The sequence below is a fragment of the Medicago truncatula genome, chromosome 5 (genome assembly GCF_003473485.1).
Source record: "Medicago truncatula cultivar Jemalong A17 chromosome 5, MtrunA17r5.0-ANR, whole genome shotgun sequence".
NCBI lineage: Eukaryota > Viridiplantae > Streptophyta > Magnoliopsida > Fabales > Fabaceae > Medicago > Medicago truncatula.
In genome coordinates, this window is record NC_053046.1 from 34,796,051 (window position 1) to 34,813,529 (window position 17,479).

General features: G+C 34.9%; 1 protein-coding gene across 2 annotated transcripts; it reads right to left on the minus strand.

The window, feature by feature from the left end:
* Positions 1–4,921: 4,921 nt before the first annotated feature.
* Positions 4,922–13,776, minus strand: LOC11436447 (DNA repair protein RAD4). 2 transcript variants are annotated; one of them, XM_003616248.4, is made up of 14 exons: positions 13,577–13,776; positions 12,934–12,963; positions 12,732–12,817; positions 12,292–12,585; positions 12,103–12,195; positions 11,718–11,810; positions 11,503–11,604; positions 9,481–9,530; positions 8,375–9,121; positions 7,054–7,297; positions 6,777–6,971; positions 6,513–6,668; positions 5,837–6,046; positions 4,922–5,532 (listed from the first exon to the last, which is right to left on the minus strand). In XM_003616248.4, the coding sequence occupies exons 1-14, from the start codon at positions 13,620–13,622 to the stop codon at positions 5,134–5,136; spliced, it is 2,745 nt and encodes a 914-aa protein (XP_003616296.2). In that variant the 5' UTR covers positions 13,623–13,776; the 3' UTR covers positions 4,922–5,133. The 2 variants fall into 2 exon arrangements, with proteins under 2 accessions (XP_003616296.2, XP_039690215.1); XM_039834281.1 differs by lacking the exon at positions 11,503–11,604.
* Positions 13,777–17,479: the final 3,703 nt, after the last annotated feature.

Below are 17,479 nucleotides of genomic sequence, written 5' to 3' on the forward strand. Positions count from 1 at the left end.
CATAAAATTATGAATGAAGAAGCAAAATTTCATTTAAATTGAGTCACACATCCATAAATGTTTGTGAGAGAGAGAGCATGAAGATTTAAAGTTAGAGATGAAAAAGAGGTTTTAAAAACTAGTTGTACAAGGGAAATTTTGGTATTATCAATAAATTTTAATGAAATATGGGTGTAATCGAAAATTTTCGGGATGCACGTAGGAAAAATTGTGCATGTAGCCATGCTTATGTGACATTATATCTTGCACACAATACATGTTTCAGGAATTTAAATGAAATAATATATAAAATAATATATTTCTTTCGGTATTTAGTTAGTTACACTATACTCCATATTAGAGCATCCACAATGGAGACCCTCAATCTTGAAGTCTTAAACAGGTCCTACATTGACACGTTATTTTTTTTTAGAATTTTTTAATAATAGTACCTAATAGGTACTCAGCTACTCCAATAGAGACCTCTAACAAAAAGGTCTAAATGAGGCACACCAATAACTCTTTATTATTTACATTTCAACAAAAGTAATTCAACAATGACTGTTTTATTAAAAAGTTGTGTGAGATCTACTTAAGAATGGGGTCTTAAGTGAGACTCCGGGTCTTAAGAGACTCCCAAATTTTCCCCCCACAATGGGGGTACCTAATAGGTATCGGGTCTTAAATGGTTAAGACCTCACCATTGTGGATACAATCACAAAACTCTTTTTTTTTTTTTTTTTTTTTTTTTTTCCGGCAAAGGCAAACTAATTCATTTCATTCATAAACAAAGAGTACAAAGAAGATGGTAAATAATTGAAAATGTAGGGACTAGAATGAGATAAAAATGCTCTAGTTATACTATGAGTAGCTCTATTTGCTTGCCTCTTAATAAGCAGCACCTTAAAGCCGGAATTTGTAATCAAAAGATTCCTACATTGAGTAACAAGATCACCAAACTCATTGTGGTGGATAATGATAGAGAGGATGGCTTTAGTTAGGATCTTACTGTCAGTTTCATAGTACACATGATGGAATCCAGAGGAGATTGATAATTTCATAACGTCAAGTAAAGCAATTGTGCCTCGGCTTCTAGAAGAGATAAAGATGAATGAATGATGGAAGATTTACCCATAAGGAGTTCGCCTCAAGAGTTTCGATAACATATGCCATATCCTGCTATTTTGTTGTTTTGAAAAATCGTGGCATCCGCGTTACATTTAATCGTGCCCCCACGAGGTTTAACCCAAGAGATATGATGATCCGGGTTTAGTGGCTAAGTTTTTGCTCTTTGCATGCAATTCCATTCATGAAGAGTGTCATTTGCTCGAGAGATGGTGATTGTGGTTTCTGTCTCCGTGGAATCCCATAATTTGATGTTGCGACTTTTCCAAAGGCTCCACAAGAGCATGCCGGCTGTTTGTTGTTGTTGAGAGGATAATCTGTGCGTAAAGTCAAACAACAATGTAGTAAAGTTGTTAGCAAGAGGGAGAAGCTCACTTAACACATCATATAAGCCAATATTCTTCCAACAATCCATGGCTTTTGCACAAACAAAGAAGAGATTAATGTGGGATTCCGCAAAAGTTTCACACATAACGCATGATTCCTCGCACTGAATTCCTCTTACATTAAGATTGACACGGGTGGGCAAGAAATGATGAGCTAAATGCCACATAAAGGCTCGAACACGGTGAGGAATATCGAGAGTCCAGATATTCATCCAAAGAGAATTATTGTGGGCAGAATCATGAGGGTGGAGTAGATCAATACAAATAAGGGTGTTGTTATTTCCATATTCTGGTGTCAAACAACAGACGGTTATGGAGAGGGATGGAGAGTATAGCAGCATCGTCTTGGGGATTGAAAATGGATGTAACTATCTATTGGTTCCAAGAGAGGCCTTCCGATTCAGCAAGTAATTCACTGTAAGATCTTCATGAAGAGACGGCATAGGAGTTGAAGGTTTGTGAGAAGAAAGATTACGTATTCATGGCATGGTACATAGATTTATTTTCGAGCCATCTCCAATCTTCCATCTATGACCCAAAGTGAGCAAATATTTGAGTACTCCATGGACTCCTCCATGTGTAGCTTGGATTATGACCAATCGGTTCGTCCAATAAATCCCATCTAAAAAAGTATTTAGCTTTGAGGACATGAGTAAGTAAGGAGTTCACAAAACCCTTATTTATATGAAAATGTTGACAATAATTGTACTATTTCCAACATGTCACAGATCTAACAAGTTCATCAACTGCCTGTTTGCTCATGAATATTTTATGGTCACATGTCATTCATAACCTTCTTCTCCACCAAGTTGAAATCGACTTCTGCCTCAACTCTTTTAAAAGCTCTTTTATCCCACATATAAACTTTCAACTTTACTAGGGCTTTTTCAGTGGAACTAAATTGTTGGTTAATTGGGAAACTTCCATAACTATAAGTTAATCTAAAATGAGCCTTTAAACTTGTAGTTTCTCATGATGCAAATGCAAGTATTGAATATATAAAGCAACATCCAATTTGAACTTTTAAGGAAAGTATCTTTATCGTATATATAATGAGAGAAATGATTCATTATTTTGTGTGAAGTAGTTTACTGGCTAAAATTTATCAGATAAATAAGTGAGGTGTCCATCGTTCAAACCCGACCCCTGCATATTACAATGAGTTGTCTCTACCAATTAAACTATACTCATGAGCGACGAAAGAAATGACTGATCTATTCAGACAAAAAAACATGACACATCCTTAAAAAAAATGACATATGTACCACAAGCAAACTTCTAATAAGATTAATTAAACTTATGATATTATAATCAAATCCAGTTAATTAATTATTTGGTTTAGAATAGAAATTCAGATCAAATTTGAAAAGTTAAGAGTCCTACTACATTAAGCAAACTTCTCTAAAAAATAAAGAGAGTACTGCATTAAGCTAACTTAAGAATGATCCCATTTAAAGGTCCGAAACGGTAACAACTCATTCTCACTCTCTAATATTCTATATCATATATTCTTAAATCGTAAGTTTTAAAAGCATTTCATTAAGAGGAAAACGCCAGTTCCAATTTAGTCAAAAACACAACAAAAGCAAAAGAAGCAAAATAATAAAACAATTTTCATGCTTGAAAAGCCCATGAAAATTCCCCCCATTTTTTTTTTCAAAAGCAGTCAATTGAATTAAGAAGATAAATCAACCTGAAATTCAAGGAACTGAACCTTGACAAAATGCAAAACAAGCTGGGTTTTCTAGCACCCATATCCCCAACCTAAAATTGAATACACCAAAACAGTTTAAAATTAGAAAAAGTATAGGTTCAATCGAAGTTTTCCTATTTGATTTCAGATTTTTTTTGGATTTTTTTTAAGGTAAAATAGAATCAACCATTGACACCGTTATAATATTAAAATGAGCATCATATGATTTTTTTTTTTTTATTAAAATTGAAGTGGTAGTTAGACCATTGCATATGTAACTATCGACAAAATAAATAAATTATAATGGTTACATAGTTGTCATTGAAATAATCAATTATATTATGAAATTATCTTACCTAGAGTTACACTCGAAGTAGACCTCTAGCAATCATTTTGCGAAGAAGTTTCTCTGTCTTCTCATTCTCATCTTTATGAAAGAGAGACCGGATAACAATTTCATAAGTTACACTCTAAGGAATGATAGCATTGTCCTCTATTTTTGACAACTAATCCTCTACTTCATCAAATAAGCACTCTTTACAAAGTCCGTTGATTATAATATTATACGTCCAGATATTTAGGCTATAAACCTTATTCAAAAGATCCTGAAAAACATCACGAATTAGTCTATAAAAAGATCCTAAAAAAAAGCATATATAATTATTTCAACAAAAAAAAACATAAGTATATATAATTATCAAGCTCAAATATTTTATTTAAAACTCATAATAATTAGTTTATAAAATTATGTTTATTGGATATTTATTTTTATTCTATTCTATGTGTTATTATTTTAGTTTTTGGAGTGACCGAGTCACCGGTTCAATCTGATTTAATATGATTAAATACCCTATAAAACTACTCCTCCGTCCTAAAATATAAGCAAAAGTTGGCCAACAAAAATCAATATATTTGGTTCAAAATTTGTACAAAATACATCAACTTATGTTTACAAAATACAAAAGTCAATGTATTTGGTTTAAAACTACTTCCTAGGAAGTATGGTTTTAAATGCTCTTGTCAAGTATTGCTGCATTTACCATTAACATAAATGCAAAGTAGAATATGTATTAAATTGAGAATGAAGAAAGTTGTATTAATTAGAGTTATAATTAGAAAAAAATAATTAATATTGCATTGAAAAGTAAAAAAGATCAGTTATTTTATGATAAAATTTTATAATAAAGACTTACTTATCATGGGACGAAGGTTTTAACTGAAGTTATAGAATTAACAAGCACGGAAGTGTAGTTGTTTGGACCATTCCCATTTCTAGCTCTTGGATTTGGAGAGAAGAGACAAAGAAAATTGTGTAATTTTAAAGGTACTAATTAAAATATCGTTAGATAAAATACAGCATAAAAGTTAGAAGTGCAATAAAAATGAACTAGTACTTCCCCCTACATTGAAGTACAAAATTGATTCATTGATTACATCTTTAAATTGGCTAAATATAGGAAATGCAAATTTTATTTTCCGTGAGCTTCAATAATTTTATACATCTATTTCCGAAATGATAAATAATCATACTCTATAGGAAAAGATTACTTGTCTAGTATATTGAAATTGATTTGATGAATGTGATGACGAACATTAAAAGAGCCTAAGAATAAAACAACAATGTCCGACTTTCATGTCTTGGATGTAAACGTGTCTTCATTCTCAGCTGGAAAATTCTAGTGGCAAAAATTGTTGCTGAAAATTTGTGAGATAAGAGAAAGTAGTTTTGCTCAACAAGAAAGAGAAAGTAGTTTTGATTATATACACAACATATTATATCTTACATCCAATTGTATAACCAAATCCATCTCTAATCCTAAGTCTCTAATAAAAGTATAAAACAATGATTATGAGTTCTAGAGACTACAAAACTGGGTGGAAAAATACTCTAACATCATCTACTGATTAGTTATACAGATGGCATCAACATGAATGTATTTCATTTGAACACTATAATTCTTCTACTTGGACTGAAAAACCACATTGGCATCGCTTTGTCAACAAAGAGGTCTCCTTATCAAAGCTCTCATACTCTTTCAGAAAAACATGCTCATGGTCTTTAACTGGGATACTTACTGAAACATCTAGATCGGTATCACATTTGTCTATCTGATGGTGTCTAGGGGTCTGACTCTTGTCACTACTACCAAATATTGTGGCATTTGACACTTTATCATTCACACAATGGACATCATTTGACACCTCTGGTGTCAAACTGTTATTATAACGATTGTTTAACCTTTGACGAGTTACAATAGATGAAAGAAGCTGGTACCACCTACGAAGAGCTTCTGTTTCATCCCTTTTCTTTTCTTCAGCTTTTTCTCTTTCGTCTTCTTCTGCAAATGCCTGAGTTAAGGAGGAAGAAAACAAGTTATAGCACGTATGTAATGAAGCTATACAAATAGGATGCAGTATTGACATACACAGACTTGAGGGAAGCTGCAATTTTAAGAATGATGAATATAAACAAATAAATCCATATTGACAAACTAAGCTACCATGATTTACACTGTGTAAAGTACATCAAATTCATTTCGGCAGATTTATGGAGGGAAATAAAAAATAATACAGAATAAACATTTCACAAGTCAAACTTGAGTTCATCTGCAAGACCGCAACAATGTAACTTATTCATCGGGAAAATAAATACCTCTAGCAGTATGTCCTTGAACTCGGCACACACGACAATACCATTATAGACGGGATGTGCTCGGCCATTTTTAAATTCAAAACCAACCATAGCAGGTGCAGAATCAATCTCTAGCCTCTTGGCAACAGAATATGCGCTTCGAAACCTTAAGTGCACTGTACCTGGTGGAAGACATTTCTCAGACCAGACATCCACTTGACCACGCTCGTTCTAGATGTAAAATAAGAATTGTAACTGTCAGCAGTTTGAAAATTTCTATAACAAGCAAATATAAGTTTGTTTAAATCTGCATTGTCCAGTTTGTTTAAAAATTGGAATTGTAATCAAAGGTTTGGACCTCAGGAATCTAGTTTCTAAGTTATTGCCTTGGTTGTGAAATTGTCATTGTCTTTCTTACCGCAACCTCATTGTCTACGGAATATGGTAATTCGGAACAAATGCAGTGTTCATTAGAACAGTTGTGCACTGGACCATGAGAACATGTAGTTAGTGCACCAAAATCTACCTTTCAAGATCCAAATCTAAATAATGTTCAACTAACTATTGTCTCAATCCAGTGTGCAAATCACATGGTGCACCGTGTCTATTTAGGAATTTTCCAAAGGGTGAAAAGTTGAATGCTGTCTTTCACACTTAATTATAAATTAAGAGCATTCATAGAACATAAAGACGATACCTTAGGAACTATTCCATTCACTGCGTGAGGAAGATTCAATGGTTCAAGTTGCCACTTCCCATAAAGTTTAATATTTTCCTTGGAATCAGTAGTGCAGTCATAGTCATCAGCTTCAAAATCTTGTACTTTCTGAGGCTTAATGGATCGTTTAAGCTCCTGGAAAGATATTTTTGGGTAACAGATCAATTACATGTGCATTATTAATAGGGGAAAAATGCAATGAAATCAGGGAAACAATATTGAGCAATGTCAACCAGATTAGACCTTTGCAGGATGTTCATTGGGTTTCACTTGTAGCCCTTCTCGGAGCCATCTCTCTTTGGTCATAACAGTTTGCACACAAGTCCTAGGGTAAACAGGGTGACCTGAACAAAACCCCAGAACCGGACCCTTTGGATGAAGTATTTGATACTTTGTAAGCCATTTTTCTATGACATAAAGTGAATGGTTTTTGTAGGCCTGCAAAGGGAGAGTCATGAAAAATAGTATCACTATATACAATATCAAACATCATGTTGGCTAAGGTTACTTTTGAAACTACCTGCTGGTTGGTTGGAAGAGGCTCAGTTAATGCCCTAGTTTCTAACTCAACGTCCTCAATAGAGCTCCTTGTAGGAACAAAAGAATCATTCATGTTTGCTTCTGTAGCACTGATTTGGTTTGTTCTCGAATGAACCACACCTCCAGTTGCTCCAGACTCTAAGTTTCTCAGTGGTGCTAACACTGATTCCCACCATGTTGAATTAACTCGCTGTGATGCTATCTTGTACCACTTCATACAGTACCTAATATGTCAATATGTACTAGCATCTTCAGGCAATGAAATGTAACTTTATCAGTGTAGTTAGTATCTCACGTATCCCAAGATACGTATCCCGATACGATACAAAAACAGCCATGGGCGATACGTATTACGGTCTGTATCCCAAATGACATTGTATCCTAGGCGTATCCCATGTATCGCTGGCATATCCCTCGTATCCCGATTCAATCTAGTATCCTACGATATTGTGACATTTGCGTTTCAGTTGTAGAAACCAGGTCAGATTGCACGACCCAGGCAAAAATTCCAAAAAATAATTCTGGTTTTTTTTTAGGGATCAGTCATGGAACCGGGTTGGGTTTTGTATGACCCTCCAGGAGACCCCAAATTTACCCGGTTTTCTTGGGTCGGGTTTTTGCTACCCATCAGATATTGCAGGTGAAAATTTTGTATTCAAGATCTTTGTTTTGTAACCTACCAATTAATTTGGAGCTATTCCCAAAAGCCACTCATCTTCTCTTCCTTTACGACTTCCAACACACACACAATATGTTTCTCTACACTCTATAGTCTATATGTTTGATTTTGAATGAATTAAGGATGTTTTATGTTATTTACTTTTGCTTGTGACTTTAGTTTTGAGGTATCTTGAAGTTTATATATGATATTTGAAGTATTTTGTAGATTACATATGATATTTTAAGCCATATTTTTTTGTTTATGTATCTTACGATACACGATAGGATACGATACGATATACAAATCAAAAAAGTGGTCGAACGATACACGATAGAACACCAAATAGAAAATATATATCATCAAAAAGCAAAAAATGTGTGACATATATTGCAAGTTGTAATAATTATTCATGTGTTGCCTTTCTGTTAGTGATCCATAATCTTTTCAATGGGGTTTTGTGACATACTTGCCTGTTATTCTAAAAATCTAAGAAATTTCCATAAACAAATAAAAAGGCAACTTAAGCAGCAAATAAGCAAGTGTTTATGCAAAGCTATCAAGAAGTTGACTAGTGTTAACAGAGTTGCAAACCATCACCGCATTCATGCTGAACATATATACAGAGTAAAAAATATCAAACCTGCGGGTCACATCTTTGGCCCCATGCCCAGCAAAAGCAACAACATATCTCAGAGATGTTTTGCATGCAGCAACCATGGCTTCAACCTTGTCTTCTCCATCAATAATCAAATTCACAGCATCCATATGCACCCACTTTCCTGTCAAATTTTCTTCACTGCAATATACTTCTGCCCAATACAAAGGAGATCCTACTTTCATAGATCCAACTGCTGTAGAAATTAGTTGGGGGGAGGTTGAAGATTCTTCAACTATAACTCTTTTTATTCTTTTTAACGGACAGGAAGAATTTGATGAATCAGTATTTTCACCCGACCCCACTTTACTCTTGGAACATCCAACTGCTGTAACAGAAAGAGCCATTTCCATCTGCATCTCAAATTCAAGATCCCCTTTCCTCTTTAATTTATGAGATTTGTCAGTTATATGTGATTCGAGGTTATCTTGTGCCTCAGAAGTTTGTGAGTTTGTCACACTATGATTCAAATTTTCAGGAACAGAAGGATCTTTAGACTGATCCATTTCGCTTGGTGCAGTGCGTTTCTTACTTTTCCGTGAATGACCAAGAGAGCTTTCACATAGTTTCTCTCTTTCATAAGACAATGATTTTTTAGGCGACTTAAAATCCAACTTTTGCTTAGATACCATTGGTGTTGAAGTACCAAAGATCCCCTTACTAGAACCACTTGCCATTGGTTTAAAAGATTGACCTGGTTTAAGAGATGAAACATCCAAAATGGACACAAACCTGAAATATGACCTCAATAAGAAAACTCCACATATTTGCTTAAGCAGAGGAGATTAAATTCTTCCAAACCTTATAGTAGACATATTTTATCTAATTTCTTAATTAAAACTATGCTTCTAACTTGATTGTAGACCTCCGGAGTCAGAGCTTTATACTACTACAAAATTTTCACAATGAAGATCACAACTTATTCGCTTTATTACTAGTATTATTCATCCTTTGTCATACTCATTTCATTACATGCAACGTCACTGTTAGAGTATAATCACCACCATCCAAAATGACAAAAAGTAAGATCCTGCAGGTGGTAAAAAATTAAAAGAAATGAAAGGATAACCATCTGTGCTCTTATCGAATACCTGGCTGTAAGATTTAAAGCTCTAAATAATGCCACCGACAAAGCTGCAATCTGAAAAACATGAAAGCAAAAAAAAACTTCTCTCTGTAAATAATATCAAACTACCAAAGCAATTATATAAAGTTAACAGATAACACAACTAACCCATTCTTAAGAAACTTTATTTTACTTTTGCTTTGGATTAAGTCAATTATAAGCAGATGAAGAGGGTAGTTAAAAGACCGTTACTTCATTCTGAGACATTAGCACAGATCCTGCACTTTCAACCATTTAATGCCTGATCGGAACTAGTATCTCTATTAGAAGAATTCGGAAAGAATTTCCCTTAATAGTTAATACAGTAAGAATACCTCTCCCTCTTCTTATTTATTGGCAACAAGCCTTATTTCTCTAATCATTCCATCCCGACAGCCCCCAATACCTAACTATATATTAATTATATCTCCCCCAGCACAAATCTATCAATGTCTTATATACCCCCCTAAAAATTTCACCTTCTCAAGATTGGATCGCTCTCTTCTGATATACAGGTTACGAGAAACTTCCTTCTGGATCATCATTTCTTAAGGCTTCAAAAGTAGAGGTAACCGTTCATGACTCACATGTTTACAAATGATAACAGTGACACCTTGTAAATGCTGCCTCGCCTGTACAATTTCTTCAACATCATCAACTGTACTGAGAAACACAACAATGGCAAGAAGACAGGTTGTTGTGCTGCTCACTCCCACTCTTGCTAAAACTGTATCACTTGGACCCTATTTTGCCTTTGTATTAATTGATTTCTTTTCTTTGCTTTACAGCCCACTTCTTGTCTCAAAAAGGATGGACTTGGCCCATGGGGCTAGAGATAATCAGTCCTACGTATCCTTCATACTCAATCAGAAATTTAGGGATTGTAATAAATTAGGTCAGGTGCCTTATGGAGACAAACTGATCCCGCCTCTGAATTTCTGATATTGCCCACGTCTCTTTTACGCTTTGGCCTTGAATCAGTGACACCGGTACTTGTTTAACCTCCTCTGTCATGTGAGCAGTGCCGCCAACGGAACCTGCAACACCACTATGCAGTTCAAGTGGAAAAAACTTACGTCCCCAGTTTTGTTGTCGCTGGGTGTGACAATCCCCTCAGTGGAAAACCAAATTCTGGTGGCATATGTCCCTTCCAGACCGTTTCTGCTTCTTTCATTTTTGAAGCCTTCAACAGCATCATCCACATAATGCCCATTGACACTTCAGTTGTCTCCTAGAAAAGGGGTTCCCCCACCCCTTCACCCTGACATGAATTATGGTAACCACTTCTGTTCCTCTCTTTGCTTCTCTGATTTCATTTTCTCTTTGTTTCTCCTCAGTTACGGGTTAATCAGCATCTTTCTCCCTCATTTTGTTATCCATTTGACTTTCTTTCCTAATGTCATGTACCAAGTCTTCAATCTTCATTGTTCTTCCAAATTTTCATGATTCCTCATATACTACAAAAACCTCTTCACTCACGTGCTTCGAGACTGCTAGTTCTGATATCTTGCTCTCGTCTTGATATGGCCCAGATTCTAATTCTATATCATTTTTTGCCTTTGCCTCCACTTTTTCTTTGGCTTCTGTTCTTGATTACTCTTATGGCTCATCAACGAATAATGTTCTTCTACATCAATAATGTAACCAGCATCTGAGACTTCGCTTCTCCTCATATTTCAAAGCTGTCTGCTCTAGGCCGACCGTTGCGGACTCCCAGCACCCCAATTCATCCTTCCACAACACTTCAAACTGTATCAGCAATTTTTGCACCATATACTCTCTCTCTCTCAAATGACAAGATACCTCTTATTCTCAACCCTCTTTTTATATATAGGCAGCATGCCTTATTTATTTAATCATTCAAGCCCCCCAACTACGAACTAAGTAGTTTGATCCCACAACTATCAAACCTTTCAAAACCTTACTAAAAGACAAACTAGGAATCTACTAAAGTATATATCAGATGGTAAATACAAAAGCAACAAAGTTTCTATTGAAAGAGATGTACCTCTTCAGGACTACCCTCGCGTAATTCTAAAGCTGATGCCAAAGCAAAGTGCGGTGACTTTTCACCATTTGTACAGTTTTTGGCATGGAAATTTTCATGGAACTGCAAGTGTTACAAACAAGGAATCAAACAAGATATAACAAGTGATACAGCATGAAGCCATCCATGACTGCCCAATAAACGAAACAACGTATACTAGTTAAATCAAACCATACCCATGAGATTAAAGGACATAGAGATTTTGAAGTGAGCTTTGTGACATTTGATAGCTGGAGCAAGTGCGCTGGAAGTAGAGAAAGCAGAGAAGCCTGCCATGATAATAGACGAACTTCGTGAAATCAAAAAAGATAAAAACAGAGTCTACACGAAAAATGCAATGAAAAAATTATCATCTGGAAAGCCCTAATTTATCAAACGATTTCAGAAACACTATGAAAGAAAGAAGATTTAAAAATTGAGCTATTGATTATCACAAAAATAGGGATGTTAGGAAAACAATGGAATGATGAAAACATGATATGACACATAATAGTAAAGCAATGCTTTTTATTTTATTCCGAAGATATTCTATGCATTTAAAAAATATCAATAATAGTTAACCTGAATAAGAGGATCGTCACAAGCCCTGTCTATTAATCTTCCACGAGCAAGTAAACAAAGCAAATGAACCTTGTGCACAAGTTCAGCCAATTCCTAAAAAATTCACAAAAATATAATTTTTAGTAACTAGCAAAAATTTATTGACATAAAGCCAACTCCACTCACTAATGTTTAAAGATAACAACTGACCTTGTCTTCAGCAGAAGCTCGGCGTATTTGTTTCTTTACAGATGAATCAGGGGTTACATTCAATTCTATTGTCATAGGATGATCATCCATGGCAACTGTCCCATCTTCCCAATCTGAGTCATCCAGTTCTTCCTTTTTATCAATGCAGCCCTCGTCTATACTTACATGACCACATTTCTCATCTGCAGAATCCTTTCCAATAGAATTTCTACTACAATGTTCAACTTCTGAAGTTTTTTGTGGGACAATCGGTTCCACAACTTGAGTTCCATTTTGTACTGGCTCAAACTCAACCTACAACAAGATCAGAAGAACTTGATTTTGGCCATGGTTATATGATTTCAAAAGCTAACAATGAAGTAAAATTATGTAACAAATTCACGATAAGAGCTGAACAGAACAAATTATGTAAAAGCAACGGGGAGTTACAGGGAACTAACCGTGGTCTTTTTCTTAGAAGTGCCACCTTTGTTAGCACGACGTAGCAGTTTTCCCACAGCACCCTTGGATATTTCGGTCAACGATCCTGAAATCAAGCATTAGCATCAACCACTCACGAGTAAAATGATTTTATTCAGTAATTGGCATTGGACATAATATCATCAAAACCATTATCACTAGGTGATTAAAAATTGTTCCCACCTTCGGTGTGTTGGGATTTTGTTTCATCTTCTGCAAATTTGACAGCAAACAGCCAAAAACAATATACCAGCATTAGAAATGACATCCTCAAAACAAAAACATATACTAAATGCATGCATACCATCAAGTGAATTAAAACTAAAAAAATATCACCATAAACATTGATTAGTTCATTAGTGTATGGAAAATCCAAGACAACGCCCTCCAATTAATTTTGGCTTTCAATTCAACTTAGAAAGTGATACTCGCTCGACTCACTCAAATAAAAACTAAACCTTCAAATTCAATTCCAAACACTAAAGTTGCATTATATATAGCACCTTCGGATTGAAGGCCTGTTTAGTGTCCAAGGTCAGAATATACCTATGTTGGGTTGTGAAACATTGACACCGACATTTAACACAACACTCACACCGAGTGTTGTGTAGGTGTTTGTGTCAATGTCAATGCACACAACCCAACATAGTAAAAAACAACAATATTGCATACATAGTAAAGTTAGAAGCATTTGTCTACACTTGAAACTAAAACTAACTCCCACATTTCCGGACATTCCTTACCTTGTGTTCTAATGAATGAAGTTCCATTTAGGGGAAAACCAATAAATATAAAATAAAACAAAAAAAATTGAAAAAATAACTACCCGATGGTCTCTTCTTCCGTTGCGAACCGCTTCCTCTGCGTGGCATTCTTCTTCTTCTTCGAGGAGAGAGAGGGAGAGAGGGAAATGAAATCGTCGCGCCCAAAACTGTTTGGTTCGTCTTCTATTGGGTGGAAACCTTCATTGTACTACCCTACGTGCGTCTACACCGCCACTATCTAATGGATGCCACCTTAAAAAGACCAGCATGCCCCTCCCTAAAACCATAAAGGACTTAAAACCCCCTAAACCAGCACTGCCACTCTCAATACTCACTTTAAAATTGGAAGACGAAAATGTTTTTAATTTTTTCAAAAATATTCAATCAAGTCTACATGAGATGTGTCACATATTAATATACGCATAAAATATGTATTTTAGAAAAGATTTAGGATATAAAAATGGTACGACTCCTTCAAAAAAAATGTTGCAACGATGTCGTGCGACGTCAATGTAGATTTACATAATTCGTTTGAAGATGATGGTGTACATTTTAAGTTGACAAAGTTATCGCTGTTAATTTTTTTTATGATGGTAATCGGAAAGAAATGTTCGGATCAATTGAAATTGAACATGATTTATTAAAAATTTAATTGAGTTGTCGTTTTTACATAGAGTCAAAATATGTTTTTAAGTTTTTTAATAATACTTTTTTGTTAATAATATTTTTAAGGTTAAAATATAAAATGAGTTTGCCAAAAGAAAAAAAAACATCAAATAATATTCAATTTTTTCATTTTAGTTTTTATAATTAGTTTGTGGGTTTTTGTTGTTGTTGTTTCACTCATATTCCCTTTATTGGAGGTACTAATATTTGAAGCTACAGGTTGGCATCTCTTTTTATTTTTTTTTGAAATAACATGTTGGCACCTTTTATATTGTACTCATTTTTTTGAGTTGAATATATTTTTAATTCTTAGAAATATCTTAATTTTTTATTTTATTTTAGTCACTAAAAATTTTCTTCAACTTTTGATCTTTTAAAATGTTTTTCGTTCACACCTTTGTTGTCTATTATAAAAATTCTTTCATTAAAATTTAGAATTTTTTAACAAAACATGAATTCTCGAGCCATTTAACAAAAGATGAATTAAAATCTAATTCAAATATTATAAAAGTCTCTAATTGATGACATTTATTAAAATGTTAAGGCTTTTCAAAAGTGATGTTGTGGTTCTGCCGGATGAGATGATGATGTTGGGGCCTTGTTATACCCTGTTTTTGGACCTAAAAATACTGGGCCCAATTTCATTTCAAACTTTGTCAATTATCAAATTTCAACTGCACAGTTCAAATTGTCTCTGCTACGCAGTGTTTTCAATCCTATTTTTACCTCTGTTTTTCTTGCATAAAACCTTTCAAAATGTCTTTACTTGTCTTGTAAGTCATTCGAAAGTGTCTCTGAATCATTACATTGCTTTTTCTACAGTTTATTTCAAAATTTGCAAAAAGTCATACAGAAGGGTATTTTGGTCATTTCCTGCAGTGGGACCCATTTTCATCCTTGTGACTGTCTCTGAGTCTTTTCAGATTATTTTTAAACATGTCATCAGTAAACTTTGTTAAAATTCATTTCAAATTTGCGTCTGAGTCAGCGTCAAGTCAATTTGAATCTGTTTAGGTCATTTTTAGCCCTAGGGGCATTTTGGTCATTTCACACGAAATTTTGGCATGGGGAGGTTACTTTGAAGTACCTCATTTAGGCCATTGGTTCGTTTTAGTCCGTTTTGTCAATTTTATTTGTGTTTCGCTTTACGTTTGGTCAAATTACCAATTTTATTTTAATTTTTAGTGTTTTTATTATTTTTGCATTTTTGTCCTCAAAGAGTTCCAAAATTGCAGTTCAGTCCACCTTTTTTTAATTTTCATTTCAGTCTTTTTTGTCAAATTGCAGTTTAGTCCTTGAAGTTTTATTTTTTGCAGAAAAGTCCAAAGTTCATTTTTCAGGTCCAGGCCGTGCCATTTCCATACAAATCCAGGTGTCACATTTTCATTGGCTCAAGTGTACACATGTCAACTATATAAGCATTGAGTCAGAATCAAAGCCATTTTGATTACACGCCACTTCACCAAAACAGATTCAATTTTTCTCTTTCTTGTCAGTTAGATCAAACCAAGAAAATCACAGAGAAATCACCAAGAACACAAGAACCCTAAGATTTCCAGAACCAAATTCATACACAAATTCATTGATTTTCACATCAATCCTCAGAGATTCGTGTGAATCTTCATCACCGGATTGAAGATTTCCCCTACAATTCAAAGTGCGAGCTCACATTGAAGCAAGCTCAAGCACTGATCATAGGGATTTTTCACGCAGATTCAAAAAACGTTGAAGCAAGCTCAAGCACGTAATCACAGAGAAGCAGAGAAAGAATCAGAGAAGATGAAGATGAACCGGTAAACCGATTTATTTTCGGTCCAAAAGCAAGCAAAATCATCAAAACCGTCAAGAACATTCAAGTTTTTCCCAAAGGTTTTCCTCCATTAAAGGTTTCAACCAAAACCTTAGGTAAAACTCATACTCTTTTTCAAAAGCAATATCACTGTTAAACCTAAAAATCACGCAAGCAAAACAGATCCAAAGGTTCCAGAATTCAAAGAAAACCATAACCGTAAACATCAAAATCTAGATCCGTAAGGATCAACGTTTTGAAAGCGAAAACAGGCGTCAAAAAGTAATCAAACGACGAAACGATGTAGATCTTTAAAGATCTAAATGATCTCATTCAAAAAAATCAAAAATCATTTCAAAACCGTAAAAGCTTTTTCAAGATCTACGTCGTTCCAAGCCGTTTTCAAAAAAACAAATGCCGGATTCGTGTTTAGGGTAAGAAGGCGAATCGTTTGATGTAGAAACTTTGAAGTTCTGGAAAATTAGGTCACCGGAGTGGTTTAGGCGCGCCGGAGAAGATGAAGCTTCCGGCGGACCTTCAAGGTCTCCGCCGTGGCTTCATCCTCACCGGCGGTGAGGGTTTAGAGAGAGATGAGAGAAGAGAGAAGAGTTAGAGAGAGAAAGGTGTGTGACAAATGAAAAAACCGGCGCGTTAGGGTTTTATATAGGGCGCTAGACCGGACCGGTTCAAGACCGGTCCAATCCCCTGCGTTGTGAGCCCTTAGATCTAGGGTTTGGGACCTTGGATCAATCCAACGGTCCCTGAGTATCCCTGTGAGATCCGTTTCCTCTGGTTTTGGGCTGGGCCTTCTGTTGTACGTTTTTTTGCTTCTTTTGCTGCTTGCACCATTTTCTTTGCTATTTGCACCTGTGGCCTGCTCATTCTTGTTTACAAAATTTCTAAAAAATCCTAGTTGTTTCTTGGTACATTTTTGGCATTTTTATGGTGTTTTCCTGCATGTAAAAAATATCAAAATGGCATGAACAAATTTCCATGTGTTTTTACACTTTTGGTATACTTTTTGCTATGTTTTTGTTCTTGATACTTTGATATGTGTTATGAATAAATGATACCATATCTTATGATGAATATGCCTCTGGACATGTGCTTCTTTTTGCTGTTTTGAATATGATTTTATGGATTTCTTGTTTTACAAGCAACAAATGTTTGTTTTAGAGAATAAAGTGTCAAATTTCTCTATGAATTTGGTGTGATACCTTGCTTGCATATGTTTCCATTAATTTCATGTCATGGCTTGAAACCAAATTTCTTGCAAAATTGCCATGATGTGATGATTATGGGTTGCAAGCACCTTTAGGTATCACATCAAAGTTTTTAGGTTCATTGCCACTTTATTACCTTTTCTTTGCCATTTTTATGCATTTCCTTTTGATTACTTCCTACTATTGTGTGCTTTATGATTACTAACCATTTCATCTCATGTGCCATACCTTTCATAGCATTCCACCACTCTCTCCACTTTCTTTAGCTTAGCATTTATTTTTTTTTA

Coding starts and splice junctions, on each gene's coding strand:
- LOC11436447 (XM_003616248.4), bottom strand. CDS start 13,622: ATGCCACGCAGAGGAAGCGGTTCGCAACGGAAGAAGAGACCATCGG. Junction 12,818..12,933: donor AAAATCCCAACACACCGAAG/GTGGGAACAATT, acceptor GCTTGATTTCAG/GATCGTTGACCGAAATATCC. Junction 9,531..11,502: donor GCGAGGGTAGTCCTGAAGAG/GTACATCTCTTT, acceptor CATGTTTTTCAG/ATTGCAGCTTTGTCGGTGGC.